This window comes from Barbus barbus, assembly GCF_936440315.1.
Source record: "Barbus barbus genome assembly, chromosome: 18".
In the NCBI taxonomy this organism is placed as follows: Eukaryota; Metazoa; Chordata; class Actinopteri; order Cypriniformes; family Cyprinidae; genus Barbus; species Barbus barbus.
In genome coordinates, this window is record NC_136746.1 from 18689516 (window position 1) to 18712191 (window position 22676).

Consider the following 22676-nt stretch of genomic DNA (forward strand, 5'->3'; position numbering starts at 1 on the left):
TATATAATTACTTACTAAAGCCAACTCGCTTACTGCCATTGGATGCTTTGAAAATATTAATTTTGTACCATGGGTGTGCTTGAAGCAGGTTATTATGTGTCAGTGACGATGCAGCCATTATAAGATAATTTCTGCTTTGACTACTCTAGTGTAGTTAGCAGAGATGCTGAGAGAATATTCTTGTCAGTTCAGCTGTGTGTCACTTCCTCAGAGACAGCACCCTCATCATCAGCAGGATATTACTGAGAAATAACTCAAACAATCATGTTATGCTCACTAGTGGCAGACAAAGAACTTCCAGCCTGCATGCATGGGAACAAAGTAACACAAAAATATGAAAAATATACAGAAATATGTCACCTGAGATGCGTTTTACAGTAATTTTACCACAATAAATTTTGCAAACGTGGTAAATCCCCATAATGCATAACCTTAAAAAAAAAAAAATTATTATATATATATATATATATACACATTTTATATTATATATATTTTATATTTTTTTATAATTAATACTTTTATTCAGCAAGAATGCATTAAATTAATCAGTGACACTAAATACATTTATAATGTTGCAAAATAGTTTTTCAAATAATCCAAGTGACACTGAAGACTGGAGTAATGGCTGCTGAAAATTCAACTTTACATCACAGGAATAAATTAGATATTTAAGTTATTGTAATTGAAATAATGTTTCACAATTTTACTATATTTCTGATTAAAATACAGTGAGCATAAGATACTTCTTTCAAAAACATTCAAACATTTTACAACTTTGAAAGTGTGAAAGGTGTATTCCTTTTAAAAAATATAGCAATAGAATAAACCAGTAATCAGTATTAATAACAGTCAGCACAAACAATGTTGTACATTAAACTACACACAGGCTGATTAAAGTTGCCAGGCATCGTTGATTCATTACGATATTATTGAATGAACGTGAGAATGGGTGTCTGTAGCTGTGTCTCATTTAGAAGGATGCGTCCTCCGGTGGTCGAATCCTCTCTAGGTCGCATCCTCTGTAGGATGCGTAAGGAAGTGTCCTCAACCTAGAATTAAAAACGAGACAGCCTTCGTAGGACGGGAGGAAAAGGAAACAGGAAGTATCACGTTGATTTGCCAACACATTTAGGGCATCGTTGCGCTCACACTACTTAAATGAAGGAAAATTATTTATAAATTTGGAAAGTAATTTGAAAAAAAAAAAATGCTTTTACTTGTTTTATTTTGCTCAATGTTTGAGGAGCTGCAGCGTACATACAACAGACATCTGTTAGAGAAAAAAAGGAGGATATCAAGAACAAAGTTTATCCGTTTTTACTGGAGGTACTTTAAGTTAAGTTGAAAACACCACCGTGCTTGTGTGTACATCTGCCGGCACCGTCATTTTTCAAATTAACGACGGTTGTTTACGGCGATGCAAAGAATTGTGGGTTATCTGTAGCAGCGATATACACCTGATGCATCCTCCGAATTCCTGCGAAAGGATGACACATTTGAAGGTCGCATTCGGTGTGTCCTACTTGCTTTTCTAAAATGAGACAGCCTCGATGACGCATGCACTCTACGAATGAGACCTTCGGAGGACGCAGCCTTCTAAATGAGACACAGCTTGTAAATCAACAGTTTTCCGCCTCATCCAATCAGACGCCTCATTTCAATGAGGCGTCACTGCTAGTTACATTTCACTGCTGGTTATACTCTGTATAATTGTGTATGTGACAATAAAAATCTTAAATAATTTTGAAAAAAGGGAAAAGGCTCGAGCCCCCAAAACCCCTGCCCCTGAGGAACTCTCTGTACGTCCCTGTTCAGGTGCCACGGAACACGCGCTATTTTACGGATTAAAAATAAGAGTAACAAAATATAAGGTAAGGTAGTAAATAAGTGTAGAATAGCACTGTCTGTTTGCTTATGTGCATCAATCCGCATGTAAACGGTGAGAGATGTACAGGCAGGTGAAAAGCGTTTGGTTAATGGTGAATATTGACCTATCGTGCGTCCTGTTGCCGAGCCCCGCCTTGATGTAATGATTGACACCTAGGGGGCGTGCTCGGCTCGGAATGCATTTTCAAATCCACAATGACTTAAACTATATTCATTGTGGGGTATTTAATGAAAATGCAATTGAAACGTCATATATGTAAGTGTCAATGCATTTAAGAAAAATAAAAGACATTTAAATCACCGTTTTGCTATCCTTTTGCTGCACCTTTGGCTCAGAATGCATTTTGAAATTCTCACTGCATTTTGCTACAATTATCCCGCGGTCTCACGATGAAAATGCAATCCCAAGTGTCCTACCCCCAAGTCTAAATGCATTTAGGAAAAACAGCATTTAAATGATCATTTTGCTGCAGTTTTTGCTTGGACATGTTAAACATATCTAATCAATTTGGGTAATACATTTTAATTTTGTAAAGCTTATAAAGCTTTAAAATGTTTTTAATTTGCATATTAAAACTAGTGTAGAAAATGTCAAATTTAAATGATATAATTGAATTTTTAAAAAGGGTGAGCTATCCATTTAAATGGTCTGTCTATGCTATTTCATATCCTCATTGTATTTCTGTCAATAAAAATACTAATAAGTAGGTAGTGAAAATCACTTCAGGGCAGAAGATTTGAGCACTCTAGTACTTACGGTCTCTGCGGGCAGGTTTTTACCACCCATTTTCACCGCTTGAGGTCTGACTGTTGAGAAATGTTGATTCTCAGCATTGATGAAGTCCAGATCGTCTAGTTTTCAAAGCATCATTAAGAGAGCTGCAAAGTTGAGGGTAAAGCTGTAGTCAATATATATTATGTGGACGGTAATGACAGCCTTTGTAAGCTAATAATAAAGTGTGACTCCCATGACTGCAGACTTTCTGGAGCTAGCAAAATTACACTGTCTGACATCCTCTGTGGCTTCTCGAGTGAGCGTCGCCATTCTTTTGTGTATAATTGTGACTTGCATTGTTCGTTTGTGTGTGTGAGAGACAAGAGAGGTCCAGGAACATTTTTGATTTTAGGCCACATCATTGTTAGCCATGTGTTTGTTTTTGTGTTTCTGTTTCTCTTCCATCGCAATCTAATCTCCAGAATCGCTTCACGCACATCCCAAAGTGCAGCTGCCTCTGCTTTGGATGCTGTCTTGTTTTTGTGTTCATGAGTGTGCATGGTTGTTTGCACATACGTGGATGTTTACACCCTTCCCAGCGACTGAGATCTGGGAGGCTTTGGTCCCGACTGTGTCTTGTCTATCATTACAGTGATAAAAGACCTGCAGTCGGGGGCCTCTTAAGAGCTTCCCTCTTTTTAGGAGTGCCAGGACCATTCCAGCTAAATTGTGGGCTGCCAAAAGGCCTGATGGGTATTCATGTCTGCTCTTCAAACTGTGTGAGAGCATTCTTTGTAAAGTTAGTGTCCAGCCCAGTGGAGGGCTAGCTATTATGTGTTTCAGGCAACCTGTGCTCTTCCCCCCCCAAAAAAATATTACATACCTTCCCCAGTCTAGGGATGGGAAGGAGTAATAAAGAAAATGGTGGAGGAATGGAGAGAGTTTTTGCCTTCTACTGACTCACACGCAACATCATAATCGATACAAAACAATATAAGATTTATTAAACAAGGAAGCAATCAGAACTTCAGGAGGGGTCAAGGCGAACATAACAGAACAACTCTCAAAAGGCAATTTACCTAATCTAACAAAATAAAAAAAAAAAGTACAAAATACTACCCTACCTCCCTTACTATCCTTAAACAGGAGAAAAAGTATAGACAAAATAAATAGCAACCACCTCCCTACAGCTTCCCTCAAAGAAACAAAACAAAAATCTTAAAAAAAAAAAAAAAGTACAAAACTCACATGTTTGGGCTAAATGAAACCTCCCACAAGAGTATTAGAAAGCTTTCAATACTTTCGCCAATAACACATTAACCACAAAAGACAAAAAGTCAGCAAAAGGTTCTCTTGCTCCAAGCCTCCACCCTCCAGCCATCTCAGCTCTGCCTTTTATCTCCCAAGCATTTCCTCTGATGGACCAATCAGGAGAGTGCAGTCATCAACAAAGTCATCCACTAATTGAACTCCACCTGTTAATCCTTATCAACCTTAGAGAGAGAGAGAGAGAGAAAAAGAGCAAAACAAACAGAGCACATACACAAAAAGGGACACTCCCACTTATACAAGTCCTGGGATGTAACAAAATATATATATATATATATATATATATATATTTATATATATATATATATTTATTTATATATATATATATATGTATATATTTATATGTATATATGTGTGTGTGTGTGTGTGTGTGTGTGTGTGTGTTTTAGCAATCATGCTAATAAAGCTTTGTTGATTGACAGATAGATAGATAGATCTGTTATCAATAAATAGCGCTAATATAGGTGGATAGATAGACAAACAGACAGATAGATAGATAGTGTAAATCTAAAAACCATCATCTCCTTTCCATATGTTCAGTCTGTACCTCTGTCTCACTGATTCTGTCTCTTTCACACCGACTTTCACACACGCTTTGTCACCCAAAAGATCCTACGTTCACACACACACACACACACGCGCACACGTACGTAAAGAACTCTAGTACACATTCTCACTCAGCTTCTCTCCTTGTTTCGACAAAATGTCTTTCTTTTTTTCCCCCTCTCTGTGTGTGACAGGGAATGACAGGCTATGTTTTTGACTGGTGATTTTCTGTAGCAATCGATGCCATATGGAGGTAGTGTGGAAAAAGAGAAACACAATTGCTTATCGACAGAGAAGTCAAAGTCTGAAAAAGACAAGCTGACAGCTGTCGGAGGAGAGAGCGACACAAAGGGTGGAAAGGAGAAAAGGGAAGAGAGAGAGAGAAAATAGAGATGCAGAGTTAGTCATTGGCACAATACACTTTCATGTCTTGAAAGGGAGAGTGATATTTGTGAAAGTGCTGAAACGATTGAATCTCTCTGTTAACAAAGTATTATTATTTTTATGCTTTTTATGGCGTGAAGAGTTTATAATGGTGACAATTTTGTGAACACCATCCTCTAAGATATTGCTTGAAATGTCAAGAGGATGCTTTGTGTAGTCTGTGACTATGAGTAACAGAACACTTTTTTATCTTTTATTTTATTTTAATACTTCATCATTTTTATTTTTTCTTTATTTTTAATTTTAGTCTGTACTTTAAGTAAATATATTGGCAGTATTGGTTAGATACATGAGTGTGTGTCTTAATGTTTTTTTTTCTTTCGCTGCGAGCTTGCAGAAAGGACGTAGCTGTCACAAAATGACACAAAGTTGGACTGACACATTCAGCTATAGGACCTTCTAGTGGCCTTCCAGCCACTGACCTATCTGTGTGTGTGGGTAAATTAGATTTTATTGTGTGTAACACACATAGTAACACTACACATGGCTTTGCCTATATCAGCATGTTATTGTCAAGTAAAATCTCAAGATTAAATAATATTGAGACATTTTCATTTGACTTATTAAGTGAATCAGCTCTAAAGGTGTAATGATTTGGAAATGTTTGTGATGCATTTGTGTATTCTGCTCTTTGGTCACACCTAGTTTGTTTGCTCTCTTTCTCTCTATCTCTCTTTCTTCCTCTATTCTGCCCTTTCTATTTCGACCTGACCTGTATAATGTTCCTCCTCCTTTGTATGTGAAAACACCCTCCCAAATCCAATTTTCAACTTGCTCTTCCCTAACCTCTTTCACCTCAGCAGTCCGCAGACAAGTCCAGACCCTGTACCTCTCACACATGCTTGTTCCATCAAACACAGGCACACAAATGCGGTTGAACCGCATGTCAGCCTTCAGAGCACTTATGATGTCTCCTCCCCACCCAGTCTCTCACGCTCTCTCCATTTCTGTCCTTCACTCTTTCTCTTTGCATCTGCATTTCACCATTTATTGAATTCTGACCAGGTGCGACTTTTAAGGGCACTTAACCCACAACCTGAACATGAGCTGATGTGCGTGAGAAGAATATTTCTGGCTTAAACCAGAGTTTGAATCTGATTTTTTTTTTTTTTGGGAAATTTGTGGTATATTAAATTTTATTTTGTGATTTCACTGACATGGAAATGATCAGATAAGAGCAATTAGTAAATGTTTAATTTTGTACATAGGTACAGTAAAAAACTGGGAAATATTACTATTTAAAAAAACATTTCTATTTTAAAATATTTTAAATTTAATTTATTCTTGTGATGGCAAAGCTGCTGATTTGGAGTCCAACCTGCTTCAGGATATGAATGAGAACTAAATTATGTTCCTGCACTGCAGCAAGATGAGCTGTGCCGTCAGAAATATTTTAGTCACATCATTACAATGCCAGTTGATGACAGTTGTATGTGCGTGATAATTAAACTCAAGCAGTGCTTTCAACCATGAGAGCCTTTGCAGTTTAATGGGTGAACTCTCCCCTGTCACGGCCAAAAGGAGGTGTCATCTCCATCGGAGTCGTATTTTTGTTTGTAATTGCCTTTGTTGTCAGTTGTGATTATGCCTGTCAATGAGAGAGCTGCTCTGGGATGAATTTTTAGGCTTGACATTGACTATTATTTCAATACTGCAGACAAGGGAAGAATAGAAATTGAAAACAAATGTAGTGCATTGAACTGGGGGAAAAAACCAAGGATGTTTACTTATCTGAACACATGCTTTCAAGTTTTAGCACATTATCACCCTAGTATAATTAGGTTAGTCAAAAAAAAACATTTCACAGTTGACAACCCCCCCAAAAATTGTCAGCTCTGAGAAGTGTGTACTACAAATCACAGAAAGTGCTAACCAACAACTCTCCCGTTTTGCCCTGCGCTGCCGGTGTCTACAGACCTCATTTTCACTCTGTAGTCAATAGCCTGTGTAGCTTTTAATGCTTGAAAGGTTAACAGCATTGTCGTGTTGGAGGTGACGGGGCCTGGGTGCGGAGCCGTGAAACACGCAGGCCTCTGGATGAGCTCTGTGCTGGGAGGGATCTGTCACTGGGAAAATGTCAGGGGATAATGTGTGATCACTGGGCGTTTCAATGGAAGGTCAAGCTCCCCCACCTTCATCTTGGCTCTGTGTGGACTCCCCATGGATGCTTTACTGAGCAAATGCTGTATTACTAGAGTACACTTGAAATGTCAGGGATCAAGTCTTTCTCAACACACACCTCAGACCAAACTCATTTGCTGTGACAGATACATGTTTGTGAATAAACTGTACACATGCTCTTACCTCATTCTCTCTCTCTGTTTTTGTAGATGGCAGCTATTACAGCGAAGTTCTCCCGGACTCATTTCCGTCTGCCCCGGCTGAACCGTTGCCGGAATTCCAGAGCGAGCCAGAGGACGCCTTCATAGTGAAAAACAGACCTGTCAAACTTTCCTGCAAGGCTGCTCCGGCCACACAGATATACTTCAAATGCAACGGGGAATGGGTGAACCAGAACGACCATGTGACCAAGGAGAGTTTGGACCCTATCACAGGTAAAGGATGTGGACACCTGAGCACAAGACCAAATATGTGCTGGTTGAACATTGACTTGTAAAACTATAGACAGTAATGGGCAGTTAGAGGTTAATTAATCTCGAACGTGTCTGTTGGAGTATAGGTCTTGGCTTGGTAAAGTTTCTATATACTGTAGAATAGGCCACTCATTTTATCCCATTCATTTTCTCCACTGGGGAATTGTTTTTGAACGAAAGTACTGTTTTAACCTTTAAAGACAGACCTACTGTGTTCTACGTAATCAATGGTATATACTTTTGCTGAAGCCATCAGCCCACATTATTTCAACTTATTTTTTAAATCGCGTTAAACAGAAACCTAAAACGTGAAAGTACAAAGGAATCGCAAATAATCACATTGAAATCAATCAAATCCCACTAAGAGAACACTTTAGCGTCCACCCACTCCCATTCAGAAGGAATGACCGAAATAGTCAAAGCCATTTATTTAGTGTACTTTATAGTATGCTTGTGTAGGAGTGAACACAGCTACGTTCAAAAGATCTTTCAGGGAACTGAATCATAAAAGTAGTAAAACTTTTTGTGTATTTAAATGAATTTAAATGTAAATATGTTGACTGACAATTGCACCATTGATATAATCAGAATAATCAAGCTTATTTTTATTCAGAACTTTTATTCTTCCCTATAGATACATTTACATTAGCTTTAGATTATTGTATTCGTTGTTTTATTTGTATAAATTTTTATGAAATTTGTATGTAATGTTTATTCATTTTATTATTTTATTTATTTGTTTATCAGTTTATATTTATATTATGTTGCATATTCATTATATTTATTAATTTTTATCATTCAATATTTTGTTATATTTGCTAAATGCATCGATGTAAATTTATTAATTTAAATAAGTAAGGCTTGCAATTTTACTACTTCTGTCAGAATGTGTAAGTGACACATACATTTGATTGATATATTCCTGTTTTTTTTTTCTGTCTTAGGTCTAGTAGTGAGAGAAGTAGATATCTCTGTCTCCCGGACGCAGGTAGAGGAGTTGTTTGGACTGGAGGATTATTGGTGCCAGTGTGTTGCCTGGAGCTCGGCAGGCACCACAAAGAGCCGGCGGGCTTACGTCCGCATCGCCTGTGAGTTTGTTTTCAGCAGCTTATGTGATCTGTCGATGTGACATGCCTTCTGAGGCAGGCACTCTGCATTTAAAAGACAGAACCTGAAGAGAAACCTAGTGTTCTGACTACAGAACACGCTATTTTTGCTTGTGCTATTTTAATCCATAACACATGCATTTTTTGTTGCTTAGAATAAAAAAAAATGAAAACACTTTTTTGGGGGGTTGTTTTGGTTTTAAAAAAAATATTTCTGTGTTTATCAGACCTAAGGAAGAACTTTGAACAGGAGCCACTTGGCAGGGAAGTGCGTCTGGAGCAGGAAGTCTTGTTGCAGTGTCGTCCACCAGAGGGCATCCCGCCTGCTGAGGTGCCATATCTCCTTCCTATCCTTTCTGTTATTGTTTCAACCTCCAACTGGGTTTTTCTTGGGTTTGTTTCATGCATAATAACAAACAAACAATATTTGATTCCTTGAGGTGTCAATGAAGCCCGTGAGCGGTGGTACTTTAATATTGCAGGCTTTGATAAAACTTTGAACCACACAGGATATTTTACACTATTCATTTTCATTCAGTTACACCTTTTTTGTATTCAGAACATGCCTGGTGCTTTTTAATTTTCTGTTCAAATGGTTTTAAGTACAGTTTTGGTCCTGGTGCACATCATACTTCTTCAAACTGAATGGATTGATTTCTTATAATGCCACAGGTGGACTGGCTGAAGAACGAAGAGATCATTGACCCGGCGCTGGATTCTAACTTTCTAATTACCATCGACCATGACCTAATCATCAAGCAGGCTCGACTCTCTGACACGGCTAACTACACCTGTGTGGCTCGCAATGTGGTCGCTAAGCGACGTAGCAGCACTGCCACACTCATCGTCTACGGTAACCACTTGACCAACCAGAATCCCTGCAGTGATCTGAATCGTTGAATGAAACTGTCAAGAGAAATTTCGCTAGACAAAAGACAACTAGAATCACCCCTAGTGTGTATGAATATTTATCACGCAGCTTTCTGAAATACTCACTCCGTATTGGTCAGTTTCAGCATTCTGCAGTCTATAATGATCATTTAACATTTGACCAGTGAAAGTTTCATGTTTTTTCTATTACTTTGCACTCTTTTTATTCTTGTGTAATTAAATAGTTCAAATATATTCACTACCATTCAAAAGTTTGTGGTCAGTTAATTTTTTTTTTTTTTTTTTTTTTGCAAGAAACCATTTTTATTCAGTAAGGTTGCATTAAATATATCAAGACGTTTATAATGTTATAAAAGTATAATTTTTCAAATAAATAATTTTTCCCTATTCATCAAACAATTCAGAAAAAAGAATATATCATGGTTTTCATAAAAATATTAAGGATCAACACTGCTGTGATACATTGTAACATGTATAAATAATTTCTGAAGGATCATGTGACACTGAAGACTTGATTAATAGCTTCTGAAAATGTATTATTTTACTCATGTATGATATAACATGCAGTTCTTTTGTACATTGTGTCCTGTTGTATAGCTCAAAGTAGTTTATTTTGCACTGCTGCTTGTTTTTTCTTTTAATAGTCCAGTGAGTGTATCTAACAGGCTCCATTCTCCTCAGAGCAAACTGCATATCAGTGTATATGTGTCTCATGTATATGTGTGTCTGGCTGTCCTTAGTGAGTGGGGGCTGGTCATCCTGGACAGAGTGGTCAGAGTGTAATGCTCAATGTGGGCGGGGCTGGCAGCGACGGACACGCAGTTGCACCAATCCAGCACCGCTCAATGGAGGAGCCTTCTGTGACGGCCCACCATTCCAGAGAGTCACCTGCACCACCCTCTGTCCAGGTGAAGACTGACACCTGTCACAACCTTACATGACACACTATTCACATGATCCACTAACAGATTCATGATCCACTGAGTAATCACTCATTATGTATTTTTCTAGTGGATGGAGGCTGGACTGAGTGGGCCAAGTGGTCAGCATGTGGGACAGAGTGCACACACTGGAGAAGCCGTGAATGTCAGGCGCCCCCACCCCGTAACGGAGGACGTCACTGCAGCGGCAGCATGATGGAGAGCAAGAACTGCACCGAGGGACTGTGTGCCCGCTGTAAGTCACATGACCCAGCATCATCAGTGACACAATGTCAGCATTAATGAAACGTGACTCTGCCAGTCAAATAATAAGTTACTGATATGAACCTGGTCCTTATCAGGATTATTATAGTTAACTAAAACTATACAAAAGTTTGACTCTTGAAATAAAAAAAAAACTTTAACTCAAATAAAAACAAACAACTAAAACATGAATACCATTAAACATGTTACTTGAAATAAAATACATGTAACTAAAAAATATATCTGAAAACTAGCTAGTTGCAGCTAGTTGCCAGGGCAGTGTTTCTAATTTTCATTTAGTAAAAAAAACCAAAAACAAACTGATCCTCACATCCTCTTCTGGTCCCTCAGAAAATGAGTTAGCACATGGCTGTGTGCACAGATGGACAAGAGGGTAAACAGTGAAGTATGGGCAGCCAGACAAAATATACTTTAATACTAGCAAGTGAAGAAACACATCAGCCATGTGATGGTGAGCCAGATTCATCTTGATACTGGGTGCTCATCCCAGAGCTGGTTTTCGAAGAGCACAGAGCATGCTCACACACTCACAAATGCACACACTATTCGGCCAGAACATAGTGCAGACTGGAAGTTTTAGTGCGGTCTGTCTGGGTTTAAAGTTGGAGAACAACCCAGATTCAAGCGTCAATAATGCAGCATTGACACACACACACACACACACACACACACACACACACACACACACATACACACACACACACACACACACACACATATATATATATATATATATATATATATATATATATATATATATATATATATATCTCCTCACAAATGATTCCTCTAGTGCCTACCGTCCCTTGAGAGCTCTAAGATATTTACTTTTGCTCTGCCTGCCATAAACCCATGATTTCTGAGTTTATGCTTTGATGTTTCATTTGCTGAGTCTTGTATTTGCATTTATGGATTATTTGTTCCACTTTCATTTGCAGTCATCTCTGATCTACACTCATAACTTTGCTCATCCATCCTCATGTTCATTATTTCTTGTTTTGTCTTTGTTTTTGCCTTTTTTCTAACAGATAAAAAGGTTTCTATTGAACAAGCAACCCATCGTAAGTTTTCCTTTTAATAACAGTTTTTTATTTGACATCCACTTTTCACTCTCTCTCTGTGCGTCTGGCTACTTATGTGATTGTGTCTGGGAAACCCAAAGAAAAGTGACTGGAAATATGAATCTATATAGATGCTATATAAGTACTTGTGTGTGTGTGTGTGTGTGTGTGTGTGTACTGTTTTACTATGTCACTAATGTCCTGTTCATCTCTGGATATGCAGCACACTGTTCTGGATGATAAAGCAGAACCTCATGAAATGAAGTGAAAACTTCATATGAACTGAGAATATGAAATAGAAGATGGCACCTCACAGTGCATTTTTAAATTATATACAGTCAGAAGACCTTTAGAAACTTTTTTCATGATTATGACAGAAACAGAAGTAGTATCTAAATGGTAATCTAGAGAAAAATATTATATATATATATATTATATATATATAATTTTTTTGTCTTTAGATTACCATTTAGATACTACTTTCAGTCGTAAGAAGTTGTTGTTCACCCAAAAATGAAAATTCTGTCATTATTTACTCACCCTCATGCCATTCCAAACTTGAATGAGTTTCTTTACTGTGTTGAACATAAAAGAAGACATTTTGAAGAATGCTGGTAATCAAACAGTTGATGGTCCCCATTGGCTTCAACAGTATTTCTTTCCCTATTATGGAAGTCAATGGGGACCAACAACTGTTTTGTTTTTCAAAATTCTTCAAATTATCCTCTTTTGTGTTCAACATAAGAATGAAACTTAAACAGGTTTGTGTAGGAGGTAATGATGACAATATTTAAATTTTTGGTTGAACTATTCCTTTACTCTCTGACATTTTTATAAATTCCAGACTTTTATCTCAGACTCCATGTAATTACTAAAAATGTACAAACGTATTTGTGATTTTACATTGATTCATTCTAAATAGCATATGCAATTTATAAACACACACACACACACACACACACACAGGAAAATGTGCATACGCATTCCTGGAAGATGATGTATAATACATATGCAATCTTGGTTCAGATATAGAGTGCTTTTCGAAGACATTGAAGTTAATGGCTGTGCATCTTACTGGCCCAGAGCGATCAATAGTGTAGCTTACAGTTCAAGTGATGCTAATATTCTGAGATCAATGTGACATTCAGCACTTGAGAGACCAAAAAGTAACGCACCTAATTCAGCTTGGTACCTTTTGCTATAATAAGTTAAGACGGCTGTCAGATTCACTTCTGTCCTGCCACGTGAGCCCTTTTGCCCACTCACACTCTTCACACGCATCTGCTCTCTTCCTCATTTTTTTCTCCTCTGTGTCTCTTGGGTGCAGTACCTATGTGATCACCCCTATCTCTCCTCGTCTCCTAAAGCCTTTTTATAGCATACTATGGTATGTAAATATAGTACTTGATTCAGCAATGACTGAATAAAAAAGAGCCAGGGATCAAGAGTCGCAAAGAGAGTCCCACAGTGCACTGTTAGATCCACAGCACCCCCAACTGTTCATAGGCTACATGTTTTGGACTTTTATACCCTTATTATTATCCTCAGACCACCCACAATCTGTTTACTAACCACAAAATTAGCAACCACTGTTTGTAATCACTAGTTAAAATCTGATTGGCCGGTGTTAAAAAAAATATTTCTCAAGTAAAGCATGAGAAACCTTTTACAGCTTTAATTTTTTTCTTTTTATTGATTGATTGATTGATTGATTGATTTAAATAAACAGACAAAATAAAAATGTAATTTTTAAATTATCTATAGGCATGAGATACTTTTTATTTATTTATTTAAATAAACAGTTCATTTATAAATTATGCTTTTTGCAGCAATATGATTGTTGATTATTATTATTATTGAAATAATTTGTATTATTTATGAAATATCATATTAATAGCAATTGCTTTCTACTGTCACCATTTACAATCTAATTGGCCAGTGCCACGTAACATCCTAGAAATGAAGGAGCTGAAGAAATGCATATAAACATCCATAAATGACACACAAAACAAAATAAACTGCGAATGGTCTCTTTATGTGTCATTCAAACTGCCGTTTTACAGTAGTTGGCCAGAACAAGCTGCAATCCTTACTTGGCTTAATATTGCTAGTTAAATGTCTTGGTACTTGGTACTCTTTCTAACCTATTTTCCTTTGATCACACTTTTGTGTTGCATAATGTATTAATTTACATCTGTGGTATGTTTGCATAAATGAATAAGTCTGTACTGTGTCTCAGCTCTGGGCTCTGGCGCTGGTGTAGCGGTGTACGCAGGGCTGGTGGGGGCCTTGCTGTTGTGTGTGATCCTCGTGCTGTGTGTGGGCATCCTGGTCTATCGTCGGAGCTGCCGCCATCTTCACGGGGAAATCACCGATTCGTCCTCTGCCCTTACTGCTGCCTTCCACCCTGGCAACTACAAACCTCCACGACAGGGTGAGACATCCGTGTTTCCTCACCTTTTTTTCTTTTTCATTTTTCATTCTCACTCTTTCTCTCACATCTACACTCGTAATATAAACTCGATGTATATTCACTTTTAATCCTTTCTCCTGCTGTCACCTGCTCTCTCAAAACTATTTAATCTTCTATAACTTGTTTATATGGCTCCCTTTTTAAATCCTCTCCTCTTTAATACTCTCATTTCTTAGGCAAATCCTCTCGTTAACTTTGCAGCTAGCCGGAAACATTTCTTTCTCTCTTTTTTCGCTTCTCTACTTTGTTAGATAATCCACACCTACTGCATCCGACAGCCCCTCCTGACCTCACAGCCAGTGCCGGAACCTTCCGCGGGCCGCTTTTCTCACTGCAGCAGGCCACCCTGGACTCTCAGCATAAGATTCACATGACCACGTCTCCCCTGTTGGATCCACTTCCTAGCCTGAAGATAAAGGTGTACAACTCCTCTACCACGTCCTCACTCGAGCTGCCAACTGGCCCGGGCTCCACTGATGGGGAGATCATGAGCCTGAAGACTGTGGGCTCTGGACCTAAAGACCATCACGGACATACGCTGCCCAGGGAGCCCAGTCACAGTGCCAGTGCCACACTAGGCTCCCTTGGTGGCCGTCTCACCATCCCTAATACGGGTAATAGGCTTTAATGGAGCCAGATTTCGCACTTTTCTAGTGGTATTTTGATAATGTCCACTTATGTTAGTCAAGTCCACTTATGCTGGAGATATTTGTTATTCAAGTTTGGTGCATAAAAAAATAAAAATAATATTTAATAATATTTTCTGTAGAATTTCTTAAATATTTAGTTTGAGTTATTTCTTAACTACATTTAATGTATATAGATTTATTATTTATGTATGTATATAATATTATATATATTTCCAAACTGTAGGAAAACCTGTTTAGAAAATCCAAACTGTTGGAAATAAAATCAAATAAATAAAACCTAAATATTTAATAACAATTGTTTAAATGTTTTAGCTATTTCTTAACTAAATGTAATATTTACAGTGTAACCAATAAGGTACGAGCCTTAACGTATTCATAATAAAATATTAAAACCAAACATTAGCCACACAAATACAGTACAGCATGAGAAAATGTTTTTTTTGTCTTTTAGTTTAAATTAAAATTAAATTAAATTAAAATTAAATTAAACTTTTAGCGTCATTACAGTGTAAACTGATGGACATATAAACATACAGAATCATACCTGAAACATAAAACTAATAAATACAGTAATATTCCCTCCTCCTTTTAGCTCACATTACAGTGCAAAAATACTGTAATGATGTACTCTCTGAAACTATTAAATAAAAAATGTATAATGTTTTTTAATCCTCCCTCTGTTCTCCTTTTCCCCTGCCAGGGGTGAGCCTGCTGGTTCCACCAGGGACGATTCCTCAGGGCAAGTTCTACGAGATGTATCTCATTATTAACAAATGGGAGAAAACAACGTAAGTCAGCCACTTAAAACTGTTTCTCAGTTCCCTGCCCCATTCACACTGTCATTTCCCCACATACAACGCTTGTATTTGTCTGTTACTTCGAGCACTAGCAGACAGTTCAGTTCAAGACATCTCAACAGCCCTTGCAGAGCAATATTGACTGCACAAACGCTGTGACCCCAATGGCAGTGCAAGGGAGAAAATAACATTTCAAGACTATGACACAGTGGAAAACCACAAACAAACAAATATGTCTTGAAAACACTGAATGGTTGTCTGAGCTCTGACTTTTTTGCTGAGGCTCTCCCTCTTTTTATTATTCTAAAGTGTTTGTTTTTGCTGTCAGAAATGAAATATATAAATATCACTGTGCCATCAGAGCTTACAGGCTGCAAGCTTTGTGTTTCTCACTATTTGTAGGTGCCATCATTTTTCTCAAAACGCTAATAATTACTGTCAGAGCCATAGCTCTGGGTTAACACATCCTAGTCTTTTTAATACTGAACCTTTGTGTGCATGTGGCCGACACAAGTTTGAATATGGCTTTCAACATGTCTTTATCCCGCTCCCTCATCTTTCTTTTATAAGTGGCAGAAGGACAAAAATACATTAAGCAAAAAAAAAAAAAAAAACTATTTTCTCTTTCAAAAATTTCTATCTCAGATTACTCTAAATGAGAGAGTACAAACTTTAGGATGTTGTGTTTTTGATGTTGTGCTCTTTCATTTGTATTGAATTTGGCAAGCGGCATGAATGCCATTGTGAATTAGGGCTGCTAACCTCTCTTGCTCTGTGTTTTGTGTCAGGTTGCCGTCAGATGGAAGTCAGACCGTATTAAGTCCGGTGGTGAGCTGCGGACCCTCTGGCATGCTGCTGAGCAGACCTGTGGTCCTAACTCTGCCACACTGCGCCCAGCTAGAGCCCCCAGACTGGACCCTCACCCTCAAAATGCAGAACCATCAAGGCGCCTGGGAGGTGAGGATGACTTCTCAAAAATGAGAGAGGCTAGATCACTAGATAATGGTAGGCAATCAGTGAAGCTTTGGGAAATGGGAAGAGAACAAGATGGAGAGCATTTTGTAAACAGTGATGAGGATAAATGAGACATATAATGAGGAGTTTTCCGACACACTCATTTCCTCCCGTCCACTAGGATTTGCTAACTGTGGGAGAGGAGAGTCTATCAACGCCATGCTACCTACAGGTGGAGGAGCAAACCTGTCATATTCTGATGGAGCAGCTGGGGACGTATGGTCTGGTGGGACAGTCGGCTCCCCCTCGGCCAGCCTGTAAGAGGCTGCAGTTGGCCCTCTTTGCTCCCCGGGCTCCGTGCCTCTCTTTGGACTACAGCCTGAGGGTCTACTGCATACAGGACACCCCACATGCCCTTAAGGTCAGTCTGTCTGCCCCTCTTAGCAGGTTTACTTTGCCAATAAATTTAGTTTGGAAACACGCTAAAATCTTGTTATTCTCTTCCTGTAGGAAGTATTAGAGGTCGAGCGAAGTCTGGGTGGGATTTTACTAGAGGATCCCAAACCTCTTCTTTTTAAGGACAGTTACCACAACTTGCGGCTATCAATCCATGACATTCCTCATTCTCATTGGAGAAGTAAACTCCTGGCTAAGTATCAGGTGAGAGATTTCATGTTGTTATGATTTTCATGTTTCAGGAAGTTAAATCAAATCAAAGAAGGGCCATGATGTAATATATAATGGCTGTTCAAAAGTATACATTTTAGTCTTTTATGGTCACCAAGGCTGCATTTATTTGATCAAAAATAAAGTAAAACTATTTTGTTGTGAAATATTATTTCAATTTAATACAATTGTTTTCTATTTTAATATATTTAAAAAATTGATACTGAATTTTCAGCAGTCATTACTCAAGTCTTCAGCGTCACATGATCCTTCAGAAATCATTCTAATATTCTGATTTGGTGCTTAGATGACATTTCTTATTATTATCAATGTTGAAAATGTTGTGCTGCTTAATATTTTTGTGGAAACTGTGATTTGTGTGATTAGAGCTGGGCGTGATGGGAAATTTTTTTTATCACAATTATTTTCATATTAGTCGATATCGATAATTATCACGATAAATGTAAAATCTTTATTTCTTTCAAAGTGAAAGTTTTAGAAACCAGACCATTAATTTTCCTTAACAAAATAAATATCTAAATAGAAAAATTAATTTCTTAGTTTCTGCATGTTCTAATGAGTGATATTGTTTCAAATCAAGAAACAGGTTTGAGTTGCCTTATAATATTAATAATAATAATAATATCAATTTTTTTGTCTCTTATGCACATTTGATAGTAGTTTGAGTTTTTCATTATCAAAATCAGTAACATCTGTAAAACAAATTGTAGCAACCTCAGTTTTATATGGTTAAATTTATTTATTCTCTTTTTTTTTTTTTATTAAGCATTGGTCTCCCTTAGTAGCATACATTTAAATCATGATAAACACAGTTAAAACCACACATATAGCACATCAATTCCATGGTAAAAATATAACTATATGATTTTTAGGTAGCCTATTTGTATGAAAAACCGTAAAAACATTCAGTATAAATGCGCACATGCTATAGCTTAATCTCACATGCATACTATAATTATATACCATTACTCCTGTAATAAAATTGTGTGAATATCCCACATTTCTGCCATAATACCATGGTGCAGTGAGTGTTACTACAGTAAATCCATGATAAATGATGGCGATGTGTAGATTGAAAAGCCTTCTGACTGTCTCGTTGCACACAGTGTTTCTCCTGTTTGGCTATAAACTAATTTAAATCACGGGAGTCTTCACACTGGATCTCACACACAGCTCTGTTTAGTGCTCGCGTGACGAGTAAACGCGTTTCGTTTCGCTTTTGGTGCTTAAACATTATATCCAACATTTATCGAACTATTCATATCGTTTTATGGAGGAAAATTATATTGCGAGTATTATCGTTATCGAATTATCGCCCAGCCCTAAATAGAATGTTCAATCTATATAATTTCCAAACTGTAGGAAAATTCCACTTTTTTCGAGATTCTTCAAAAGTGTTCAAAAGAACCGATTCAATTTTAATAAAAATAATAATCTCAATAAAAATATATATATATTTTTTTAATCTTACTCATCCCAAACTTTTGAATGGTTTTGTCAGTAATTATTTTTTCAAATATATAAATGTATAAAATTCTATATGTACATTCCACAGACGCAATTCATAATGTTGCTCAACTGTGTCTGTCTCTGTTTCCCAGGAAATCCCATTCTACCACATTTGGAGTGGGAGTCAGCGGCCGTTGCACTGCACCTTCAGTCTGGAGAGAGGAAGCCTGGTGGTTTCCCAGCTCACCTGCAAGATCTGTGTCAGACAGGTGGAGGGGGAAGGACAGATATTCCAGCTTAACACTGACATCCAAGAGGTATAGAAAATATAGATTATTTATTGTCAAGTCTCTAATGCATGATTAATGACTACTGACTTGTTTTCCTGTGTGTTTGTGTGCATCCTCTTCAGACCCTGCCCCCCCACTCACCACTGCCAGCAGGCGGTTCGTGTCTACCATCATCTCAAGTGGGCCCGTATGCTTTCCGACTGCCCATTTCCATACGCCAGAAAATTTGTGCCAGCCTGGATGCCCCCAGCGCACGCGGCTGCGACTGGAGAATGCTGGCTCGCAGGCTGGACTTTGACAGGTAATTTTGCCTGCACCAAAATAATCTGCATATATATTTCTACACGACAGATGATGAGAATAAATTCATCTCTTTCCACGCCTCTCCCTCAGGTATCTGAACTACTTTGCAACCAAACCCAGCCCCACAGGTGTGCTGCTAGACCTGTGGGAAGCTTGTCACCAGGGTGACGCAGACCTGGTCTCTCTGGCGACAGCACTTGAAGAAATGGGCAAGAGTGAGGTCTTGGTTGTCATGACGACGGATGGAGATTGCTGATCGGCAAATCAAAAAAGTGTGAAAAGGGGACATATTTGCCACTAAAAACCTAGAATTAATGCAAGCGGATGGAAACTGCGTTCCAGTGCATCGTTACAACTTGCCTTTTACCTCAGTTCCTTTGTGCTCATGCAGAATATTCCAAGGATCGCGACGGGGTCAGGTGCTCTGGATGATCTCCGAATAATACATATCGAAATGTAGCAAACGTGACGATGCTGCAATCACAAAACAGAGATGTTGTTCGAAAAGCAACTCGGCATGGTTCCGATCGGCTCATGATTAAATGATAGTTGCATCATACTGATACACTGATTCCCTGCTACACATACCAAGTGTGAAAGTACACGATCAAACGCCATTGCACATCAAGCCGCTGGCTTTGTTTCCTAGCGACCGCTAGATGCTTAAGGACACTGAGATTCTGTGTCCGGTAAAACAGCAGTGCGCCAAGCTCCTCAGGAAACACGCTCACACAGAAATAAACAAGAGTATAGATGGAAACCCGGGATACCAACAAGGAGCTAAGATCATCTGCACTAAAATGAGCTTTCATGATGATTTCACTTGAAACAAACCACATACTTCAGAGAGTTGCTACACTTTGGCTTTAGTTTGAAGCGTTATTTTCTGTGTGTCTTTTGAAATGGCATACAGGAATGATTTTGGGTGTTCTCGTTAGCAGAGGACCAATCTTTTTGCTGGATTTTCATCTTTTTTCTCTGGTCATACCTTCATTAGCCTCTCTTTTTTTATATATATTCGATCAATCATTTGTAACGCAGGAGAGCTTTCTGGTAAAGTCATATTAGTTTCCTATAGGGAACGGACTTTTTTTAAGTTATTGCCCCTATTTGTGGATCATTGTTTTTCACTTTTCTGTTTGTTACTGCCGTTATGCATCTGCTGTGTCGTTGCATTCGTCTCTCGGGCAGGATTGCAGTAAAAATGTGCATTTTAAAGGTTTTGTGATGTACTTCACAAGTAAAAGCTGAGTTTTTGGGTCATTGAAACTGAGATGGGATGAAATTGAAATGTTCTGGTGAGGTTAAATGTGCTTTGATCCTTCTTGGGAAAGCGTACTGCAGATATGTTGCGCTGGGTAAATAGGATGAAAATTGCGCGGTTGGCAGAAAGCCCTTTTCGGGGTTTGATGCCAGTCAGTCGTACTGTTTAAATTATAAATAGTAGCCTTGAGAGGTGGCGTAAGTGCTCTGTTGATTGCAGTATGACCCACTTGCTCTTTATTGTCTGTTTTGACTTTCAGGTTTTTTTAATGGGTTTCCCTTGAGTAAGCCTGAAAGCCATGTACCGCTTATTATCAGAAGTCATATAATCAGTTGAAGTGGATGTTGGTCCACTTTTTCTTCACAAGTGTTCAAATGTCTGGCAACAAAGAAAGTGCAGTATCTGTCCGTGCCTGTAAAGGTGTATATTAAATTACTGAGTTGTGTGTGTGTGTGTGTGAGAAAATAACAGCGCGAGAGAGCTGGTTTGCTCCAACCTATGAGTCAGTGCTACAGTGTATATGAATGAACAGGCTTCATCACGTCTGTTCCTCCTTTCCCATTATAAGTACTATGCAAGTGCACAACAAAAAGTGAATCTGTGGACGTCTTGATGTCTTGTGTATGAAGTACGTGGTATGGGAATCTTACTGCTTTCCCTCTTCTGATCACTGCTGTAACTAAGCTGGGGAAACTGGACCTCTTAGGCCTCTCAGCTGTAATGAATGCAAACAAAATGACTTTAATTGTGGGTCAGGGATTCATGACCTCTGTGTCGTTCCTCATTATCTGTTTAGGAAGCTTTTGGTTTGTCACTTGCACCTTCACAATGAACAACAAGAAGTATGTTCGGTGGGTTATTTTTAACCCTCTATATGACGAAGGGCGCAAAGAACATTGAAAGTCCCTGATGGATTCTGAACTCTGAACCTTTTAAATGGCTCTGAAATGTCTCCAGTCGTTTCTTGGTCAATGTTACATGAAAACGCCTTTGACATGTCACATGTAAAGCTGAATGGGCTTTGCTTCTCTCTGGATGATAGTTGCTGTTTATGGATACTCAAGTGTGGCCGAATTTAACCTTTTTTTTTCAGATGTTATTTTATATCAAAGAAGGTACAGGAGAAGTCATGCGTTTTTTCCATGTAATGCTGTAAAGTAATACTGTACATAAATGTTTAGACTTCTTACTGTAACTAAATATAATTTTTATGCAATAAATTATATTTCCTAGTTTAACAAGACAAGTTTTTTGGGTCACTTTTGTAAATGGTTATCCAGCTCAAATTGGGTGTGTGTGATTTTCTTTTTCTTCCTCAAGATATTTTTTCTTCAGGATCATTTTCGCATTAAAATCACACAGCTGAAACCAAGAGCTAACTATTTCATTCTCGTAGTAATCAGATTGTGGTATCGCCAATTGAAGCTTTTGAAAGACATATTAAATGCATTACAGGGTGAAGAACCTTTTCCCCTCAGTCTTTATAGACTTGTTACAGAGATGTGGAGAGGATGCACTTTGAGATAAAAGTGTTCATAATGCCCTGGAGAGGAAGCAAGAGCGATTGAGAGCGAGTGAAAAGGTTTTTAGTGTCTGGATATCGCCCTCGGCAGCTGCAGTGGGCTTTTTGGTTTGAGCAAGAGACCTGTTTCATCATTTGGTTAAAATGGTTGAATAGACATGTAATCATATTGCCTTCTGCTCTGAGTGTCTATTCCATCTCTCCCTAGAGCAATTCACGGGCTTTTTCAGCACTTAACAATACACCAAATAAATTGCCAGACATTCATTCAGTCCAACTTTATTATGAATCTGTTCCACACAATACGTTTTTTAAATAAATAATTACGTGTTACATATGGATTTGGAAAATTGTATTTCCCACGTGAAATAGTTACATAGGGAATTGACCATTAGCATATGTCATGCAAATTTAGAATAAAAACGAATTCTTTAAAATACAAACGTAGAATATTTGGCTTGAGACAAACAGCACTTCAACCCAATTTATTATGCAAGTTGTTATTTAAC

At 38.1% G+C, this 22676-nt stretch overlaps 1 protein-coding gene across 1 annotated transcript in view; it reads left to right on the forward strand.

Annotated features, from left to right (window-relative positions):
- Positions 1–21881, forward strand: part of LOC306884312 (netrin receptor UNC5B-b-like) — a 58257-nt gene extending 36376 nt beyond the window's left edge. The window contains exons 2-17 of the mRNA XM_079440060.1: positions 7252–7476; positions 8460–8603; positions 8849–8952; positions 9294–9474; positions 10253–10420; positions 10524–10688; positions 11746–11778; positions 14018–14212; positions 14503–14865; positions 15602–15689; positions 16487–16655; positions 16834–17073; positions 17163–17312; positions 18941–19105; positions 19201–19379; positions 19472–21881. Coding sequence (XP_079296186.1) covers positions 7252–7476; positions 8460–8603; positions 8849–8952; positions 9294–9474; positions 10253–10420; positions 10524–10688; positions 11746–11778; positions 14018–14212; positions 14503–14865; positions 15602–15689; positions 16487–16655; positions 16834–17073; positions 17163–17312; positions 18941–19105; positions 19201–19379; positions 19472–19637 — 2735 coding nt within the window. The 3' untranslated portion in view covers positions 19638–21881. The remainder of the gene's footprint in view (positions 1–7251; positions 7477–8459; positions 8604–8848; positions 8953–9293; positions 9475–10252; positions 10421–10523; positions 10689–11745; positions 11779–14017; positions 14213–14502; positions 14866–15601; positions 15690–16486; positions 16656–16833; positions 17074–17162; positions 17313–18940; positions 19106–19200; positions 19380–19471) is intronic.
- Positions 21882–22676: the final 795 nt, after the last annotated feature.